This window comes from Catharus ustulatus, chromosome 22 (assembly GCF_009819885.2).
Source record: "Catharus ustulatus isolate bCatUst1 chromosome 22, bCatUst1.pri.v2, whole genome shotgun sequence".
Lineage (NCBI taxonomy): Eukaryota > Metazoa > Chordata > Aves > Passeriformes > Turdidae > Catharus > Catharus ustulatus.
The window spans coordinates 6,926,940-6,947,429 of NC_046242.1; the positions used below are offsets into that span (position 1 = coordinate 6,926,940).

Genomic DNA, 20,490 nt, shown 5'->3' on the forward strand with positions numbered 1-20,490 from the left:
CTGGAGAATGCTTGAAAAGACACTGTTTGCTTAATCACTTGAGGCTAAGTTAGAAAAGATCAAACAAGCCAAGTTTAAGAGTAGCTTGTTCCCCTCCTTGAATGGGCTGTAACTTTTTACAGTGCAGAGCCCTGCAGCTACACAGCAGAGCCATCCCTACACAAGTACTCCGAGCCATATGGGTTTAACAAGTCTCCACACCAGTAAAGAGAAAACCAGAACCTTTGTTACTTAGCACAGGCCTCTGCCATTGAGGCTGAAACACTGGCTGACAGCAGCAACACGTTTGTATCTCCATCCAAATTGGCCGCAGAAGAACTCATTAACCAAGATACTTCCCAGTCTCTGTTGATATCTCAGGGGTACTGCAGCACTTTCTACAGCTCATGCTGCAGGAAACTCGCTTTCCATGAGAGCAAGACCTGACACCTTCAACAGAAAGCCCTAGTGCTTGATCTGGGGAGTCACATTTGACAGTCACTGGCAGCAGGACATAGTCTAATTGAAGTCCATCTGCCATGGGTGTCCCTCAAGGTTTTTAGAATGAAAGACCACCTAGCAATGAGCACAGGCCCTGCACTTCCCACAGTGGATACACGCCAAAACCTCTTTAGCATTACTGCTACAAAAGTCATTATGTACACACAAATGAAACATCAAACTGAATCCTGACTTGGTCTGGTTTCTTCTCTTTTAGGTTGGAGTGCATTTCATTTCTAGAAAAAGAAGAAAAAAAATGCAGGAGTTGTTTCATCTCTTACCTCCACCACCAGGTAAAAGCTAGGACATCTTCTAGCCCCAGATTTCTTTAATGCTTCGGACTTTATTAGCATTGCAAATTAATTTCAGCCACTGCAATCCTGCACCCCTCTCTGTTATCTCAATGCCCTTCTATGGGATGTGCCTGCAGTGGAGGCATTGGCCATACCTGGCTAAAGGAGCAGCAATAAAAGTCCAAGCATTATTAGCCCTTGAGTCTTTTTTGATGGGATTAGCAACCAGAAAACCACAAATGCTACAAGAATTCTCCTGTCAAGAACGCACACATGTGAGATGTGGCTGCATCTGTAGCATGACCCCGCTGTTGCCTCTCTTTCATGCTGCACCCATTGCTGTGCATCTTGAAACATCTGTGCCTTCCCAGTGACTGATTACCCAGAGACACGCAACAGAGCTCGCTATCTGCGCGAGGCCGGGGACTGAACCCTGCCTTTATTGCAGAGCAGAGCTGGAGGGAGCTGCTTGCCAGAGATCCAAACTCTAGCCAACAAGTCCCTCCAGGCTCACTTGGAAAGGTCTTGTAACCTCACTGCTGTATGCCTGCTGGGCTCAAAATGAAATGCAAACTTGCATGTTACTTGTGGATTTGGATGCGCTATCCAAGGAGAGACAAATCAGGAGCTGAGCAAGAAGCATATGTTAGGAGTCCAGAATAAAGTTTATCAGTCCTTAATGGACTTTGTGATAGGGGATTTTCACAGAGCCATTTCTCAAGTGTCTTTCTTGCTTTGGTGGTTGAGGGACCTAGTACCACTTGGTTAAAGGGTGATGTTTCACTCACTCATGTTGATGATGTCTTTCATTAAATGTTGTTCAAAATCTGATAGTGCATAAAAGCAAAGCTTATTTTTCCAGTAATCTTTTCCCAGTCTTCATTTATTTAGGAATGGCAAAGTTGCTAAAGAACCATCCAACAAGATTTCTTGACACTGCAGTGACAATCAAGACATCTTGCAGTGTTACACTCGTAGGAAACATTTAATCAGTTCCTAGACTTCCTGTAACCACAAGCATGTCATCATTAAAATGAGTCTATACCCACTGCTTGTCCAGTTTCTGAAAAACATGAGTTAGCCTAAATGACCACCAGTCATGGTATATTTAGAACAGCTTGTTTGTGCTGATGCTATTTTCAGCTGTGTATAACACACACCTGCTGACTCCTCCAAAGTTCAGCAGTCTAATAATTTAACTGTACAACATATTCACACACCCTCTACCACAAAAGGTACATTCCTTTCTGAGCCAAACACTTTCCTTCACAGATGCAACACATCCCTTTACAGTATTTAAGGTCCTGGGGCTCAGATGTGCAGCACAATTAGGACTGGCTTTCAGTTAAAAGGCTGAAGTTTCAATAAATGCTGAAACTTGACCTCTCTGAGAACCTCCAACACAAACACAGGTACCACAGTCCATGAAAGTTGTACTTGGGTGTCAGGCAGTGCCATGGATTATTTGGTAGTTAATGTCACACCTGGTCAGAGTATCTGTAGCATCAAACTCCAACATGGCATTTCTTCTCCTGACTTCAGAGCAGCTCTTCATTCTGACACCTTCCACAAACTCCATTCCCACCCCTGGGATCCCACTACCTTCAGAATCCCTTCTTTAAACCTGTGCATTTAATTATTCCTGCCTCTGTGCCTGTCCTTGTTTGAATGTCACTTCATGGATTCTTGCCCAACTTTACAGTTCAATCAAGATTTAACAGCATTTTAATCCTAGTCTATCACATATTCCCAGTACTGCTCAGCCTCTGACACACACAGACCCGATTGGGGAGCTCTCCATTCCTTACACTAACCTGGAAATGGAATAAAAGCCATGCTGGGCTGAGCACAGTCCCTGGTACAACTCCATTTGCCACCCCTGCCCAAACAGGCACAGTCTGAACCCCCACTAATGACAGCACAGGGTTTCTTTGGAGTGAACTGTGTGTGGCAGTTGCACATTTCTGTAGCTTCCCAAATGGAGCTGTACTAACTTTGCTCCTTTATCCTTCAAACAGGTTCATATAGAGAGACAACACTGAAATGCATTCAACATGCTTTTGCCTAGCATTTCATGTTAAATTAAAACTCCACCAGAAATTATTATTTAGAGGAACACTTTTGGTTCTCCATTTAATAACAAGGAATGGAGCAAGAATAACGTCTAGAATTCAGCAACATGGGAATTCAATGCTTACCTCTTGCTTTCACCTTGAAGTCTACAAAACACAAAAACAACCTCAATCTTCTCTGGAAAATCCACCTTTGTTCCTCCTCCCAGGCTTGCAATCCCAATTCTACCTGGATCCCAACAGTTCCTTGTGCAATTCCATTTCCACATGGCAAAGCATCCCCAGGTAGTTGTAATGGTGATTTACCTCTTCTTCCTGAAGAAAGCTTGTATGGATGAGGCTCACCCTGCTCACATCCTGCCCTTGCATAAACCCTCCTTGTGTTGATGTTTTTGAGTAGCCCACAACTGGAATCAGCTACCACAGGAAACTCAAGTGTTACTGTACCAATCACATTAACTTGTTTAATGAAAAATCTACTTTAAAAAAGGGGAAAAGGCAAGAGTCCCTAAGGTATAATTATGAATGTGTCCATCTGCTTCACCCCCAAATCTTGGCTCCAGTTCAGCTTGCTACACCACCCCATGCACTCTGTGGCCTCCTCCAGCCTCTCCCCTTCATTTCACACCCCCCAGACACATCTTGCCACTCACACATGCAAAAAGCTTGCACTGTCAATAGTTTGGCTTAAACCTATTAAAAATCTCTTTGCAAGAGTACCTTGGCCTGTCCATCTGCTCTCTGTGGAAAGCTGGTGATGAAGTCTCCCATCCTCAGGATCTTCCTTTATTCTCATCTCTTTAAATCTCAGGAGTACAAGATATTTCTCCATCACTCACACAAAGTGACAACTCATTATTAGATCAGTTCTGCACAGGTCTCTTGGAACTTGTGTGGTGTAAAGTATGTTCAACTTGTGTGGTTTAATGGTCTTGTCTCTTCCCCCAGTATTTGACAAGACAGAAATAAGAGATGGCAGCAGGATTCTGAACACAGAGTCACACCTAGGGGTGAAAGTCCTGAAAACCTGGAACTTTGTCCCTCATCTTTCCCTCATCCTCACCAGCATTCACATCTGCACAAGTCTCCACTGCTTCTAGAGCCAGACATCAAAGATAACTAAAAGTACATAAATTGCTGCACTAAAAAGAAATGGCACTCTGCAAACCAGGCCACTCAAGTATTCTCCAGCAAGAAATTCAGTAAGTTCTTCCTCAAGGAACCATCCCATTCAGCACTGTTTGACAGCAACATTAAATCCACACATTTCACAACTAAGCCCTTGAAAAGCAATGGGGAGGGAGCTGTAATTTCGTAAGTGCTCAAAAATTAAACACAAACCAGCTGGATAAGTGAGTAATAGCCTTGCAAAGTGAGTGAAAGAGGCTCCTCATTGCCACCCCTTCCCACTGTGGGCATTTCATATCAAAGGCCTAAGCATCATTTCCTATTCCTGATTAAAAAAAACAGTGCAGCAGCAAGGAAACTTGGAAACAGTATCAGCAGGTGGGTTTAATTCTTTTTCCATTATTCTCTGTAATTCACTTGAAAGGAATCAAAGTGATCAGTGGACACAATTAGAAAGTCTCATTTAGCTCTTCCCTATGCAAATGGGAGTGTACACTGCAGAAAGTACTAATTTCTGCTATAAACACAGCACCACCCTTTCCTCACCACCTCCAAGGGAATGTGTGGAAAAGAGAGATAGGGTGGAGTTTTTTTGGGAGAAAGTACCAAAGAAAGGAAAAACAAACTACATGTTCAGGATTCACAGCACAACGTGTCACATGTCCCTTTTTCCAGAGGGCACTACACTGTCAGCAACTCCCAAAGGCTCTAACAATGCAAGACTCCATAGGGGCAAAAATACAACTCCCTTCTAACAGCCTCAAGCAAATAAAATTTCATCATTGTGAGGATGAATGGGAAACAAGTGATAATTCTGGGATAAACAGGAGCTCTGCAGGAACAGCTACATGAGAAAGCAGCATGTTAAAGCTCAGGACTGCAGGAGGCAGTAAGGATTATGAAAGGTTGGATGGGCTCTTCAGAACCCACACCTCCCTAAATTCTATTCTAAAATAATTCAAGAGCTTCCTTGAGTGCAAAACTTTCAATATCTAACTAATCAACCACTAGAGATGTCTCTGAGCTTATACAAGTCTAAAACAAGCACAGAATGGTTTGGGTAGGAAGGGTCCTTAAAGTTCATCTCATCCCACCCCTGCCATGGGCAGGGACACCCTCCACCAGCCCAGGCTGCTCCAAGCCCTGGCCAGCCCTAGCCAAGGGAAGATTATGCTCCCTCCTGATTAGAAATAAGGAAAATTCATAGGAAAGCCACTCACTATAAACAGGTGGGTCCTTCACTTGTGAATTTAGACATACACAGTGTGTTTGGGAAAGCCAACAGCTCATAAAAATACAAAAGATTCTCTACATACCACTCTAATTTGAAGGGTGCTAAGAATTTTGGGAGTGTGTAATGGCACAGAATACAGATTTCCCACTAATGTTAAGATAACATCTGTAGATATTTAACACTTCAGATATTCTGACATTAGGTGTTCAATCAAATTCTCCCCATTCAGATTAGAAATGTCCAAAAAAATGAAACTACTCAGATGTTGGAATGCAGTGTCAAAATATTTGGAAATCTACAGGGATTTTTTTTTCTTTTTGCTATGTATTGAAAAGGAAGATGAACATTTAGAAATTGTTCAAGTAGTCACAGAGTGCTGATGCCAGAAAGTTCTCTCAGCAGGCTGTGGACATTTCCAACAGTGACCACACGCTGCAGGAACTCCTCAGAAAATGTGATCAGTTTGATCAGGGGTGACACACATCATGTCTGGCCTGAAGACAGAGGTTACTGAGTTTCAGCATGGTGATGGGAGCAGACAGCAACTGGGTGACACCTTGGAGGTTTGGGAGCCTCTGGTGGATCTTATATTGAAGAGGCACCAGAAGCACAAGCAGGAGGTGGAACATTGGAGCAGCAGGGGATGCTGTGGCAGAAAATATTGGGGTAGGTGCTGTCCAACACCTGTGACTGCACCACAAACATCACTACTCAGGGAGCCACTTCCACATGGCAGCAGTTCCATCATTGTAATTCACATGTTTGGATATTTTTTTCATAAAATTTTTTTTTTACAAAGATAGTTACCACATTTAACCACCAACTTACTCACTGGAAAACTATTAGTAAATTCACATTGCACTCAATAGTCTACAACATAACTCACTGTATCTAACAAACCGTGGTACGAGAAGATATTTTCAGGGAAAAAAAATGCTGTGTGGAATCAAATGTTGTACTTGGTTTCAAAAGTCTCAAATGAGAGCTAAGCCACATTTCCTTAAGGAATAACTGAACCAGTCTCCAGTAGAGAACTACATCCCTGTTAGATCCAAACTTGAAGGGAAGGAACCTCAGTCTGCCATGTCTGCAGCTCAGAACTGCCCAGCCTGTCAGAGGGCACTGAAAAATCCACCCTGGGGGAATTTCACTGTTCACATGGAAGCTTCTGTTTTGTCACAGGAGCTGGACTCAGCTGCAGTGGGCAAACATCACTGAACCAGGATTCAGCAGGGATGGAACAGGCACTGCCATGGCTCTGACTCCCACTCTTTTCTCTTACACTTTCTCAGTTTCTAAAGGAAGATGAAAAAGCTCAGTGGCAGCAAAAAGCTCTGCTGAGGAAGGAACTGAGGGACTTGAGAAAAGGAGAACACACAAGCTCAACTCCTGTGGAGAACTGCTGTGATACTACAGGAAATGTTACTTCACAGTCTGTGTTGCATTTTCACATCATGGACAGTTCTTGTGTTAGTGCTTCATGGGGAAAAAGAAGTGAAGTCCCATTAACACCACTTTGAATTCCCTTCCCTTCAGAGCACTTCAATGGGCTTCCAAACTTGCAGGTCTCTTGTTTTGATGCCCTTTCTCACAGTCTCATCAAATTTTGTCTCCTAATTGCATTTGCTCATTTAAGATTTTCCTGGCAGTGTTGTTCTGCATCTCTCCTCCTGGGATCAAGAAATTTTGTAAACCAGCAGTAAAAATGAAAAGGGTTTTTGCATTCTATCATGCCAAGAGGAAAGTCCTCATTCTCTTATGCTGCTTTGAAAACCATAAACACGTGGGAAACTAAGAGGTTTGAAAAATAACAGGATGGCAAGAAAGATGCAAACAATAGTCATTTGAAGTAGACCATAATATATCAAGAACTGAAATGAGGAGGGGGAGATGTGAAAAAAACCAAAAAAAAAAAAGGAAAGAAAGTTCTCCAATTAAGCCATTACTTGAACAAGGTTGCTCAAATTTCCTATCTTGCATTCTTAGGAAAGAAAAAAAAAAAGTAAGCTTGGAATCACAACAGCATCACTTTGGAGGTGCTGAGGTTACTCTGGGAGCTGTTTCTTGCCCAAGCAGCTAAGCTGTCTACCATCAATCTGCTTCTGGGCTAAATAGGATACTGGCTACTGTCCCAAACTCAAGCAGTACAAACAAACAAGGAAGAAAGCTATGCTATATTTGTAAAGCAAAATAAGACCTCGCCTGGCTGGAGAGCTCCAGGGCAGTGCTGAGCCCCTGAACTTGCTGGGGACACTTTTCCTCTCCCAAGAGGTTGCACTTGCCTTTGAACTTTCAGCCATACAGAAAAAAAAAAGGCTGAGTTGAAATGTCAGCATCATCTTGGATTCAAATCAATCAGTTTGATGCATGATTGCAACGGCAAAACCACTTCACCCCTGCACTGCCCTCATCCATATGTTCTTTATATCAGCAGTCAGCAGACTGGGTGGCTCAGTGCATTCATTTCCTGTCCTAGGCTTGGGCTCCACTTTAAACAAAACAAAAACCCCCTGAAACTGGAAAATAAAAGTAAGTATCTAGTGACAGTTATATTCACCAGACTGGTTTGCATCAAGTCTTTTTCTCCATCCAAGGAAGTTGTATGAAACCCTTTGGGAAGGCCTGGTACAACTGGTGATTTTTGACTATCAACTCAATGAGCAGGTCACAGTTCTACAAAACCAGTAAAGGACCTGGAGATCTTTCAAATACTGATGTACCTTGGAGTGAGTAGAAAGCAAGGAAAGGAAGGGGAGAAAACCCCAGGCAGAGTTAGCTTGAAAAAGGTTGGAGCAGGTTAATTTACCTCAGTAAATTAATGGCCCACTGAGAGCAAAATCTCCATCCACCTCTAGAGCTGAGCTTCCTCCAGACAATGCTGCTCTTTATCAGCTTCAATGCAGGAGTGAGAGGCCCAGGATAATTTAAATCTAAAAAGGTGCAACTTTTAGCATTAATGTGGATGCCTGTCAGCTGGTGACAGTTCAGTGTTTACTGTCTCAAGCTAAACTTACCAGGATGGAGACACTTCAATGACAGGATGAAGCAGAGGGGAGCCTTCCCATTAAAGGTGTGTTACAGCAAGCCAGCCTCATCACAAGTCTGTCATACTTTGGAGCTAGATATCCACACTGAACTGCTGCTTTTGCAAAAGAAAAGCTGAGCTGCCATTTGGGAGATCACAGCAAGAAATAGCTGCAGCCTCTGAATGGCTTCAAATTCTTTGACTTCTTTCCTTGGTTCACCATCTCCCTGTCCTGTCTTCCCTCATAAAATGCTAAAAGAAATAAATTTTAAAAGGGCAAGGAAGGCTTGATATAAGGACAGATAGTAAAAATATCCTCCAGATATGCTACAACACAAAAAAGGATCAAATATTAACTCTGCTCAATGGGGTTAAAGAAGGAATCAATAGATCTTAGACAGATTTACATCATCAGGATGCACAGACCACCATCAGCCATGTCCATGCACACACATCCAATCAATCCATTATCTGCAGGCTTAATCCATCCTGCTGAGGGAAACACAACCTTACTGTTCCAAGACCATTGGGAAGGAAATTTCCCTTCTCTGGAAGCAGGAGATGCTGCAGTGGGAGCTCAGAGCCACAGCAGCTGCCATTCCTTTGGCAACAGTGGCTGTCAGAGCATGGGAGGATTTGCAACACAGCAAGAAAGCAAATTAAAAACAGTGCAGGTCCAGGCTGCCTCCAGTCATACCTACCCCACATCAACTTCTAAAGCCCAGCTGCACATAGAAATGAAATGAAATATTGAGGAGCAGTCTCACTACCAAGGAAAGATGAAAGCATTTTGAGGTTCTGCCCTGCTAATTCACTGTGGCTTCATCACTGCACTGCTTTTGTTTTGCTTCAGTTTAGTTTTCTGTTTCCTTTTGTCTGCTGTTTCCAGGAAGAACTCACACAGATAAGCTTCCCATCCTCTCAGAGGAACCAAACTTGCAGCAGGGCAGAGCACAGAAAGGAAAGAGTACAAAAGGCCTTATATTGGGTTTCCAAAACCCCTAAAACTGCCTCTTTTTAGCCTTTTTTACTTTCATTTCCAAGTGATGCTAACATTAAGAATTAACATAATGAGTAAGTAAATATTTCCATTTTAAAATTGGCAGCTTGAAGGGCATGCAGACTGCTAGCACCAATATTTACACTAAAAACTAAGTGGCATGACCCTACTGCACTAGAAAGGGCTCTTTTTTATTTTCCTCTTTCATTCAAGGATGTGGGACTGTCAGTAGCACCAGATGTTTTAAGGAGAGGAAAAAAAAGGTAAAAAGAATCTCACACATGAAAGCAAGGGCTTACTACTGGCTTTCTTCTCACACTGCACAGGCCATATCCAAGCCCAGAAGAACAGTTCCACCTTGAAAAGTAGCTGTATAAAATTGTCACCTCGTTGCACAGACCTGCTCCTGCGAGATCGCTGCCGGCTTTCTCCAACGAGCTTATGTTGGCTTTTTATTTCCACTGAGCTGTGCTGAGACAGATCTGGCACTGTGGGAGGGAGCTGGAATCTCTCCTCTGCACCAGCAGCACCACTAAGCTGCACTAACTCACACCTGTCCAAACCCACAGGCTGCTCACAGGGGCTCCCCAGGTCACAGCACATCCCAGCTCTGCCACCACCCTCTGCTCCCTTTCCTTGCAGGGACAGCCAAAAGCTCAGGCTGCCCACAGCAGCTTCTCTCAGGCTCACTTCTTTTAGCATTATGTTAAAATGTAAAGCTCTCTCCTGCAGACTGCAGCTTTTTGGGTAGCTTTGCCACTTGGTAAGGTTTTTTCTGGGAAGCTATTGTTTCCCCAGCAGCCTGGAGCCAGCTGCTGTCTGCAGCCATCACTCTTTGGGACTGTAACAAGACAACTTCCTAGTCAGAGGCTTGCCTGAATTGTGGCATTGGTATTAAGATATCACAGCACAAAGAAAATGAGTACAAACAACAGACTCAGATGCTGGCCACCCCCAGTGACCCTTCAGCAGCCAGAGACAGGCTGGGTTGACCTGATGCAGATGAACAGAAAACTCCAGGCTTAGCTTCTCCCATTCATAAGCTGTGAACTCTCAAGTCAGGTTCAGCAGATGCCTTTAATGGCTAAACTTGAAACTTGGTGGAGAAGCAGGACTTGTTTCAGAGCCCCAGAAGTGACAGTTAAAGTAGAAAATGTTAGGAAGGAAAATGTAAAACATGCCTTATTGTGATTAAAAAAGGAAAATACTTTTTTCCTCTGCTCTGGAAAGAGCCCTGTGTTTTCCTCTGTGTGGAGAGAAATGTGTTTTCACATGCACTGTGCAACATGAATGTTGCACCAAGAAGTCAAGGAGCAGGTAGAAAGTGGAACCAAAGGTATTGATTCAAAACTCCCTGGGAGTACACGTTATTTATATCCAGATCTTACAGGCATAAAGCTTTCAGAAGCAGCCATCCAGGGACCAGCTTTTATTGGACACAGCAACTGATGGTGATAACAGGGACAGGGAGAAGATAACACAGGAAAAGGACAAAGCACATTTTCTGAACACAACAGGGATGCCAACCATGAGCACATCTCTAAGCAGCTCATCCCTGATTCCCTTTTCTTTATTTCTTCCCCCCTCCCTGTCCAGGCCTGTTTGCAGCATTCAGAATGATCTGTTTTCCAAGATCACCTTTCAGAGCTTGTGTGAGACATTCAGATAACAATGGGGAATGAAGGGAACAGGTGATTTGTTCCTGTGTTTAAGAGCTGAAGGGTACATTAAAGAACAAACCCCAGCTCAAGGCAGCCAGTCCATCCTTGCTGTTCCCTAAGGACAGAGGCATTGCTGGAACACTCACCCTCCTCACAGTTGCTCCCTGTGAAGCCAGGACAGCACCTCCACTCCAGCGTGGTCACAGTTCTGTAGGACATTTTGTACGTGGGCCTGATGAGAGTCCTGTAACTAACACAAACAAGGAGTCAGCACAATACAGCCACCTGCTCAAGGACAGTGCTGCCACTAATTACTGTAATTAGTCATAATAAAAATAAGTAATAATTCATAGCTAATTCAATGATAATAATAATAATTCAATGCTAATTCAGAGCACATCTTCCCACCTGGATATATCCCAGAGTACGCAGCCAACCCCAGCTACAGAAAAAGGAGTCACATGAAATATCAGCCAGGATTTATTAGAGCATGGATCTGATTCAACAGCTTTTATTTTCCTCCCTAAGCCCTTGTGCTCCACTGGCTCTTCTCCACACCTCTCCTCCTGCAGGTGCCACCAGCAGCTTTGTGGAGATCCCACCACTACACAGTCCTGCAAGCACAGAGATGATGGCTTGTTTCCCACACTGTCCCTTCATGTGGACTTCTCTGACATGGGGCAGAGGCTGGCAATAACCTTTCCTCACTCAGCAGTAATAATTCCCCATCTCCCAGGTGCCTTCCCCTTCCCCAGCACTCAGACCTGGTGTCTTGGGTTACACTCCAGGGTGTGATAAAAGGTATCTGTTCTGTCACCATCTGTTGAGGGTGGGGGCAGTGATCCTTATCTCAATGGCAGATATTCTACTAATGGGCCATCCATTGAAACCAGGCAGGGCATTGTTCTTTATCTTTTCACAACCCATCCTTCCTCCAGCCAGTCATTTTCTGCTCATGGCCATTGAGTCCCACTGTGGCACTGATAAAATTACTGCATCCCATTGGGAGTTGCTCCAGCCAGGGGGAAGAGCCCAACATTTCTTACCAAGATAAAAACAGAGGTTTTGGGACACTAAGGGAGCCCCTTTCTCCACTGGACTCCAGAGGAAAACCGGATTTCTCCACATCCCCACTGGAGCTCCGGAGGGAAACTGCACCTTGTACAGGAGCACTGCTCCAACTGAGCCACATCTGTCACTGCAGGAGGATGCAGCCACCATGGAATGGGACTGCTGCCAACACCCTGCCTGACGGGTGTCAGGTTGTACTCTGACTGTGTCAGGGTTTGGAGTTTGTTTCTTTGTAGTGCTGTATTTCTATTTTAATTTCCCTAGTAAAGAACTGTTATTCCTAATTCCCATATCTTTGCCTGAAAGCCCCTTGATTTCAAAATTATAATAATTTGGAGGGAGGGGTTTTACATTCTCCATTTCAAAGAGAAGCTCCTGCCTTTCTCAGCAGACACCTGTCCTCCAAACTAGGACACCTGGGATGTACCAACACATCAACATGACAGCTACATCTGTGACCTTCATGGAGCCTTTTCCCAGCAATCTGACCTGTGCCCCAATCCTCCCCCCATCTGAAATAGGGTCACACTCTTGTGGTCCACAGCCAAGATTCTGCAGGACAGGTTTGTGAATTCTGTGAGCAGCACAGCATCCCCAAAGTCCCAATTACAGCACCAGCACTGCCATGCCCCTCTGGGAACTGGAGGGTGACCTGCAGACACAGCAGGGCTGTGCAAGGCACCAGTGATTCTGAAGTCAACATAAAACAGACAGTTGCATAAGTGACAACTTCTCCTTTAAAACAGCAGCTCGTCAAAGCTGGCAGCTGAGAGTTTTCCCAGTATACAGCCAAACAAGTCACTGCTGCTATTCATGAAGCTGAAAGCAAACACAGAAGTTGTACTCTACAAGCTCCCCTCAAAATTCCTACCCTTATTTAACAGCCAAAAGAATTTGGCACACACAGGGAGAGTCTGAAGCTGTGGGATTACAGTGTTGCAGGCTGCAGCTCATGCTTGTCTGTCCCAGCCAGGCAGACACAAGCCCTGAGCACCCTGTCCCTGGGGAAGAGGCTCCTCCTGCTGAGAGCCAGCAGGAGTCAGAGCACTGCCCTGGGCTCAGGGGGAAAACAGAGCTGGAGGCTGCATGAATCTCACCCAAAACCACTCCAAGGGCAGGCAGGTGAACACCCAGGACAGCACTGCAGGGACTGCAAAGAGCAGTAACAAAGGCTTGCCAGGAGAGGCTGCCCACAGTGCCTTGGAAACAAGGGCACAGCTCAGCCGTGGTTAGCAGAGTCTTTGGGAAGCTAATTTCTCAGGAAGCTGTTTGCTGATGATTTGTGCCAGCTGCCAAACACAGAAACTAAGTTGTCCTATAGCCACTGGAGCAGTGGGGCTGCAGAAGGTTCCTCCTGAGCTCGGGGCTGCCTGCCCTGGGAACAGCCTCACCCAGAGATGGGAGCAGTGCTGTCTCCTGAGAACACGATGTTCTCACCCTTGGAGCTGCCAACAAGCACACCAGTCATTGCTGGTACCCACAGCTGTGATCCAGGACTTGTCTGCTGTGGGCTGGACAGAGCCAGCTCAGCCCACCTATTCCTTTGCTCTTCTGTGTCCTGTGGTGTCCAGGAGTCCACAGCCAAGTGTGAGCTTGAGGACTTGGAGCTGATGTAGGGGGACCTTCAGTGCTTTTTCACAAAGAGACCTAAGGCACAAAGAGTTTAAGGGTCTTGCTGAGGGTCTCTCACAATAGCTGTGGCAAAGCCCAGGAACTGAACCCAGGTCTCCCAGCTCCCAGTCCTGGCGCTGGACTCCAGACACGTTTCCACACGTAAGCCCTGAACCGTCAGTCAGAAGTTCATGGCTTTGTCACTAACACCACAGCTGGATTTGACCTTCAGATGAAAGTCTCCAGCCTTGTTACCAGTGTCCAGAGCCAGCGTGTCTCCAACCACACCGTGATTTTAAAACCATGTTTCTGCCAACACCAAGATGTTAAAACTCTTTCAAACTTCATTATGAAGTGTGGAGAGTGGCTTGAGCCAGACTGGAATCTTGGCAGCAGTTCTGTGTCAGGGAAGTAGCTCTAGTTTAATCCTCAAATGAGGGAGGACTTCTCAGGGCATGACAAGCGTGGAGCTCAGCTGTCACAGCCTACCACCCACCCTGAATTCCCTGGAGAGTCCTGATGTGTGCAGCTCTGTTCAGCCCCATGCACTCAGGCATCTGAAGTGGGCCCAGCTTGCAAGTCCAATTTGTTCTGAAGTTGCTCCATTCTTCATAGCATCATTTTTCCTCAATTTTGTGACATTGCAAGGTCTGCTGTGACCTATGGCATCACATCAGGCAGATTTCTGCCTGCTGTTCCAGGAGGGGAGCAAAGAAATCACCTTTAGCAGAGCATCACCACCATGTGACACTTGCAGTGTTGGAACTGAAGGAGATGAAAAAAATGAATGGAAAAGGAGAGGGAAGAAAGATTCCTGTTAAAGACCCTGAATGAAAATGTGTGGAAAACACAGAGGGAGAAAAAGGATGGACAGCACAAAAGGGAAGCCTTTTCCTCAGATGGAACTCCAGCCCCAAACACTGGCACAGAAATGTGCCAAGGCAGAGTGGAGAGGTTTGGGGCAGCCACAGCCTTGCACTGCTCTGCTCCCCAGGGAGACAAAGGATGTGCTCAGCACTCACAGCTCCCTTCAGCAGCAGAACTCCAAGCACTTCATGGAGAAGTCAACTACCAGGATCTGCCACTCCACTGTGAGAGTCAGGAGTCATTTCCAGGGATTTTGCTGAGGCTTCACAACAATATCCCAGGGAGTGGGAACTCCCAGAGAAGAGCCCAGAAAGCTCAACCAGCAGCCACTGGTGTTCCTAGACCAGAGCCAACACATGGCTGTCCTTGGAGCTGCCCAATCCCTGGATGAGCTACACCAGTTTGTCCACATACAATTATCACTTGGGAAATAGCACCTCTTGCTTGTGGCTCTAAGGGACTGCCAAGGAAGTGGCAGTTTAGGGAAGGAGCATGAGCTGCCTGATGAACTGATTTGGGGGTACAAAGCTGTACTGCAGAGGTCAGGACACACCAAGGGATGGCAGCCAACAAGTCTCACTCCTCAGCACACAAGGACATGTCCCCCTTGCTTTGAAGGAAGTGTCACTGAACACAACAAGCAGACACGACACAAGAAAGGGGAAGGGTGTCACATTCCCCATCAAAGCCTCAAAAATCAGGGCAAAAGAGACAGGAGTGATCTCTGCCATGACCCAAGCAGGGCAGCCTGTCACTCACAGGAAATACCTTCACCCTCCCTGGATTTCCCCTGCCCTTTGACACTCACAAACAAAGCTGTTTGTGCACAAAGAGCCCATGAGAGGGAAGGCGTGAAACTCGTTTCCACATCACAAGAGAAGGTTTTGTTACCCTGACTCATTCAGCCATTGCAGTTGGTGCCCCAGGAGACCTCAGTGACCCTCACAGGCTTTATTAATTTTTATTCAAGTCTAGGGTTGAAAGTTTCACCATCACTTACTGATGGGTTTCAGGATCACAAGATGAATGAATTTGCCTTTTTGACTGGCAAAGAATCCAGAAACCAAGGAATGCAAGTTCTGTTTTGCCCACTTCTCTCATGGCACTGAAGTCAGGTATCAACCCATTCATATAACTGCCATACTGTCTTCCAGGGACCCTTGTCTTCATTACAAGTGCATCAAAAGCCATTCAGAATGAAGCTTGTGATAGTCCCTGTAACTCTGGGCACCAATGCCCTGATTTACAGACATGCCAAAACCCTGCAACTCCCCACAGAAGATCAGTGTTCTGAAATCAGATTTCAAATCCACCAGGCTAAGTAACCATATCTCAAAGCACTTGGAAAGAAGGGAGTTTAAGAGCTCTGAGAAGCTATCAACTGTGCATTTGGTTCCAAATACCACTACACCCACACAGACCATCAAAACCATCCTCTCAAAGCCTGCCTGATTACACCTGGCAGCTCCTCTGTGTGACACAGACAGCTTCACCTCAAACCCTGCTGATGCAGGGACAAGAAGCACCTTTGCCATCACATTTGCACTCACAGGCATGGCAGAGACCATTCACTGGGAATCAGACCTGTGCTCTTTTTTCGTGCAGTCCCATCTCTTCCAGCTTCCCTATCATAAACACAGTAGTTCCCCAGGGAACAACATAACCAGAGTTTCAAATATGTTCCTGCAGACAGCAGATTTAAAAAAAACCAAAACACCCAACCTGCAGCTGCAGGAGTGTTGGAGCTCATTGTGTTTCCTGCCTTTGCCAACAGGGAGGAAGAAAATTCTGGTTTTGCTCTGAGCATGTCTGGTTCAAACAACTTAGATAAAAACTAAACCCAGGAAACAAACTTATCTACCTGCCATGCCCTGCTGTCCACAGCAATACTTGACAGTCCCAGGAAAAAAGGCCAAGGACACAGAGACAGATGTTTCTATGCCACCACAGAGTAATCATCAGCTCCTGTCTTTATTAGCAATCAGATATCAGTGCTACTGCAGAGCAGCACTGCAGCAGGGAGGAGGAATGCTCAGAGAATGTCTGGGCAAGATCAAAAGGCCTCAGTCAGCAGCCTGAGCACAAGCCCTGAAACAGGTGATCCTCCACCTGTGCCCAGCCCTTGTTCAAAGCTGAGAATGCCCCTTTGTGCTACAGCTCCAACCCACAGCCTCTGTCTGTCCTGTCTGTAGAAGCTGCTCATCCTGCATTTACATCCCATGTGTGCTTTGGAGAGCAGATGCCTTTTTCCAAGCACATTTCCCTCCAAGATGTGGAGTTGTAAGGGAATTAAACACATAAAAGAGTTTATGTGTAACACGACTTCAAATAGCAATCCTAATGCACTGGAATAAGCTCTGGGATTTATTATTCAATTGACTGGAAAGCAAGAAAGAGAGAAGGATTTCCCTGTGGCATTACTAGTTCTGAAACTGAGGGGAAACATCATCTACAGGCCAATCTCCTGGGTGACAGATCCCCAACTTCTCCTACTGACCCTGTAGCAACAGAGTTTTCAAAAGCACAGAAGACCAAATTGGATGAGCCTGCAGAATTCCTTCTTTGTTATTCTACAAACTAGCTTGTAAAACCCCTCCGGGAGCAGTAATGTGTTCAATTTAAATGAAAAGAACAAGAAAAAAGAAAACCCAGCATTCAAAAACACCAAACAAGAGTGATCCATGCAAGATGTGTAGCCTGCTTACATTAAATGCACAGAGCATTTGTGATAAGCCAAACCAGCTACAATATTGAAATAAAAAACCAGGCAGTGACAGGCAGCTGAAAGGGCATCACAGCCCAGATTTGCTGTGTTGCAAGAACATTCTTCCTTCCATCTCTCCTCCTCTGATGGAAGTTTAAAGCCAACAGATGAATAACAATGTTTGGAGTTTCAATGACTCCCATCAAAGTGAGAGACCAGGTGAGTCCATCCCTGCACAAGCCAGCTGTGGGTTTCCTGGAAAACCTTCAAAGTCTCTGAAGGCAGAAAATGCTGCAGAGACAGGAGCCTCAAAAGCTGAAGTGAGACAGCTCTGTGACCATGGAGTACAGCAGAGCATAGCAGGATAAAAACCTCACACAGCCTCGCTGAGAACATTCATTTTCAAGGATGGGCCAAGCAGGAGAGGAGCTGGAATATCCCACCACAAATGACAAACATTTCCAGAGATGAGTTGGGGATTTCCACAGCAACAACAGTTTGAAGCAGAAAGCATTTGTCTTCTGAAAGCTGTAACAGCATGTGATCTGCCAAGGCATTCATCCCATCCATTTACCTCCCAAACACTACTTTAGTGACCACAACAATCACACACAAATATTCTAATCAAAAGGAGGCTGATTTTGGCCAGCTAGAGAATAGCAAGAAGCTGCCCTACCATGTCATAAAAGCAGCACTGTCCTCTTCCTGCAGGTGAGGTAGCACTGCTGGTCTGAAGGCACATCTGAAGGATGTCACAAAAGCTCAATGTAGGTCTCAAATCCTTGCCTGGCCTTCTAGACCAGCCTTCTCAGTGAGCCTTGAGGAGTGCAGTGTCCCAGGCAGGGCAGGACTGGGCATCACTCTGCAGCTGCTGCACCAGAGGGATTGCTGAGGAGGAGGGTTACAGCTTGGATGCCTGGGCTTACTGGGAGCTGGGGACAACCATGCAGGCAGAGAGGCAGAGATGTGGTTGCCATTGAAACCTGAGGTGGGGACTTTGTCCCTTCCTTCAGACAGACCAGTGGCACATGAGTTTGAGGCAGCCCAGGAGCTTCAGCCAGGCTGCTGGAGAGCTGCCTGTGCACCCCAGAGTGACCCAGCAAAGACACAGCCTGTGGCACACAGGAGCTGCAGCCCTCCCTGCACAAATGGAGAGAGCTCAAGAATAGATCTGCTGAGGGAAATCCTCCAGCCAAGACTGCTCCAGAGCAACTCAGCACCCAAGGTAAATAAAGAGCCTGGGGTGGAGGGCAAGAGCAGAGCAGCTCATCCCAGCCCAGCCAAGATGACAACACTCCTGCTAAGGCAGCTCTGCTCAGCTTCCCAGGAGTGAAGGGACAGCAAGGACATCCCACAGCCAGGGCTGCAGGGCTGGGATCTCACAGATCCTCCTCTGGCAAAGGCTTGACCCTGAGCTGCAATTTGTGCAGTCAGGGAAAGAAGCCCAACAGGAATGAATGGGAGACAGAAGAGGGATTAAATGCTGCTCTGGCCCCAGCCATGTCTGCTCATAAGCGGAGTCTGCAGCAGAGAGCCCCTCTCAGCTGTCACCACGAGGCTGAGAGATGCCTTTTTCCTTGGCTGACATCCCTTCTGCTAGTGAGCAGCCTGATAAGGGGTGCTGGCAGAATGAAAGCTCTCCCAGATATGACTGACTCCCTGTAAACAAGGAGATGAAAACAGTTTGTTTCAAATCACAGCTGGGAGAAACACCATAAAGCCAAAATGGTGCCAATGGCTCACTGACATTTTGCACTGCTTACAGTCACACAGAACTCTCTGTGCCCTTCAGTTCACGCTCAGGCACCACAAATCCCCCTAGAGAAGAACAGGAGAAGGCCAAAAGACAATTTAAATTTACTTTTTTTTAGCCAAAAAAGCAGATATATTTATATAACCTAAACAACTGCAGGGATATAAAGTGCAAGAACATTTTTAGCCACTACCAGACCTGGAACAAACCTGACCTAGCCTGAAGCTAGACTTGCAGAAATCCCAAAAAGAGAGGTTGGTACAGAGAAGGTAAGGAGGAAACAGAAACAAGTAGGGCATCCAAGCTGAGTTTTGTGCTCTGTTCATTTCTGCAGGGATTTTCAGAGACCTGTCAAAGGAAGTTGCACAGTTTGGTGGCTGATAAACACTTATAAGCCCCTTCAAAGCCAATTTCTTAACAGGAAAGGCACTGCACTGCCTTGTGACTTTGGGAACTGCTTTTCTTATTTCTGTCCTTCATACAGAAGGTGTTTTCATCTAAAAACATGAGATGGGGTTTACCTGAATTAGCAGACAGATTGGTGTTTCCTAAAAAGACCATGCTTATTTTGGTGAGAGAGAAGGACAAAGTATTTTTTAAAAAAGTAGTTTTAGAACTGCATCTTGACTCCAAGAAAAAAGAAAGCCACTTCAAGCATCCCTACAACAAAATAGTGCTAGGCTGCTGTGTGCTCAGAAAACACCACCTCAGCCACACAGCCTGGCTCAGGGTACCAGACACTGCCCACAGCAGTCACACATCACATTGTTCTTCATCCTCTTATCAAAGTCAGGTGCATTGCTGAAAACAAACAACCACTTATAAAAGATGTCTTGGCTGGGGATAATTTACCCAACAGCCCATTCAGCTCTCAGGACCTCAGAGGATGCACCTTTGCTGTTACTCTTTCTTGGGGCTCTCCCTTTCAGGCAGTGGCAGTAGTGGAAGTTATCAAGGACCTGTTTTACCTCTGATGATGAGTGGATGAGTTCCAGCATTTTGTCAGCAGCTTCCTGAGAGGTCCTTGGGAAAGAGGTGCAGGATCTTTCTGTGCTTTATGCAAGAGTGTCATACAATGTGTGGCTAGAGGACAGACATTGCAGGCATTTCCCTGGAAGGGTTCCATCCTCTTGTCCTGCCTTTCCCCCCAGCTCAAGGGGAACAGAGCATTGATGTCCTCCCATCTCTTTGGGAAGGTTTCTCCATAGTGATCATCTTCCAAAAATGCAGCTCCTGTTAGCTGAGCTTTCACCAGCTGAGATCTTGAATATTTAATAACCCCAGCTTCTTTCCATGATATTTTCACATAGAAAGAAAAATTGAGATGTCTGCTGCTGTTCTGCATTGTCTCCAAACAATTGGACTCATCAGGCAAACAAACCAAACTACATTTGAAACTGAAAATGTTCCATGAACAATGTCACAACAGCACACTCTGCTCCTAAAGTCTCTGGGTTAATGTAGGAATCAATGGCATCAATCAACTGCAGGGGCCCACAAAAAGAATTTTTTACTAATAACATGATCAAATGCTTGGTTCTTATGAAATTCCAGTCATGTTAACAACGAAAAATAAGTAAGATTTTTGGCA

At 45.5% G+C, this 20,490-nt stretch overlaps 1 protein-coding gene across 6 annotated transcripts in view; it reads right to left on the reverse strand.

The window, feature by feature from the left end:
* Positions 1-20,490, reverse strand: part of COL26A1 (collagen type XXVI alpha 1 chain) — a 168,804-nt gene that overhangs the window by 122,651 nt on the left and 25,663 nt on the right. For 4 of the 6 annotated variants that reach the window (XM_033078463.1, XM_033078464.1, XM_033078462.1 and 1 more), the window contains exon 3: positions 11,040-11,143. In XM_033078463.1, the coding sequence (XP_032934354.1) occupies positions 11,040-11,143 (104 nt within the window). The remainder of the gene's footprint in view (positions 1-11,039; positions 11,144-20,490) is intronic. The other 2 variants (XM_033078465.1, XM_033078461.1) reach the window with 1 other exon arrangement.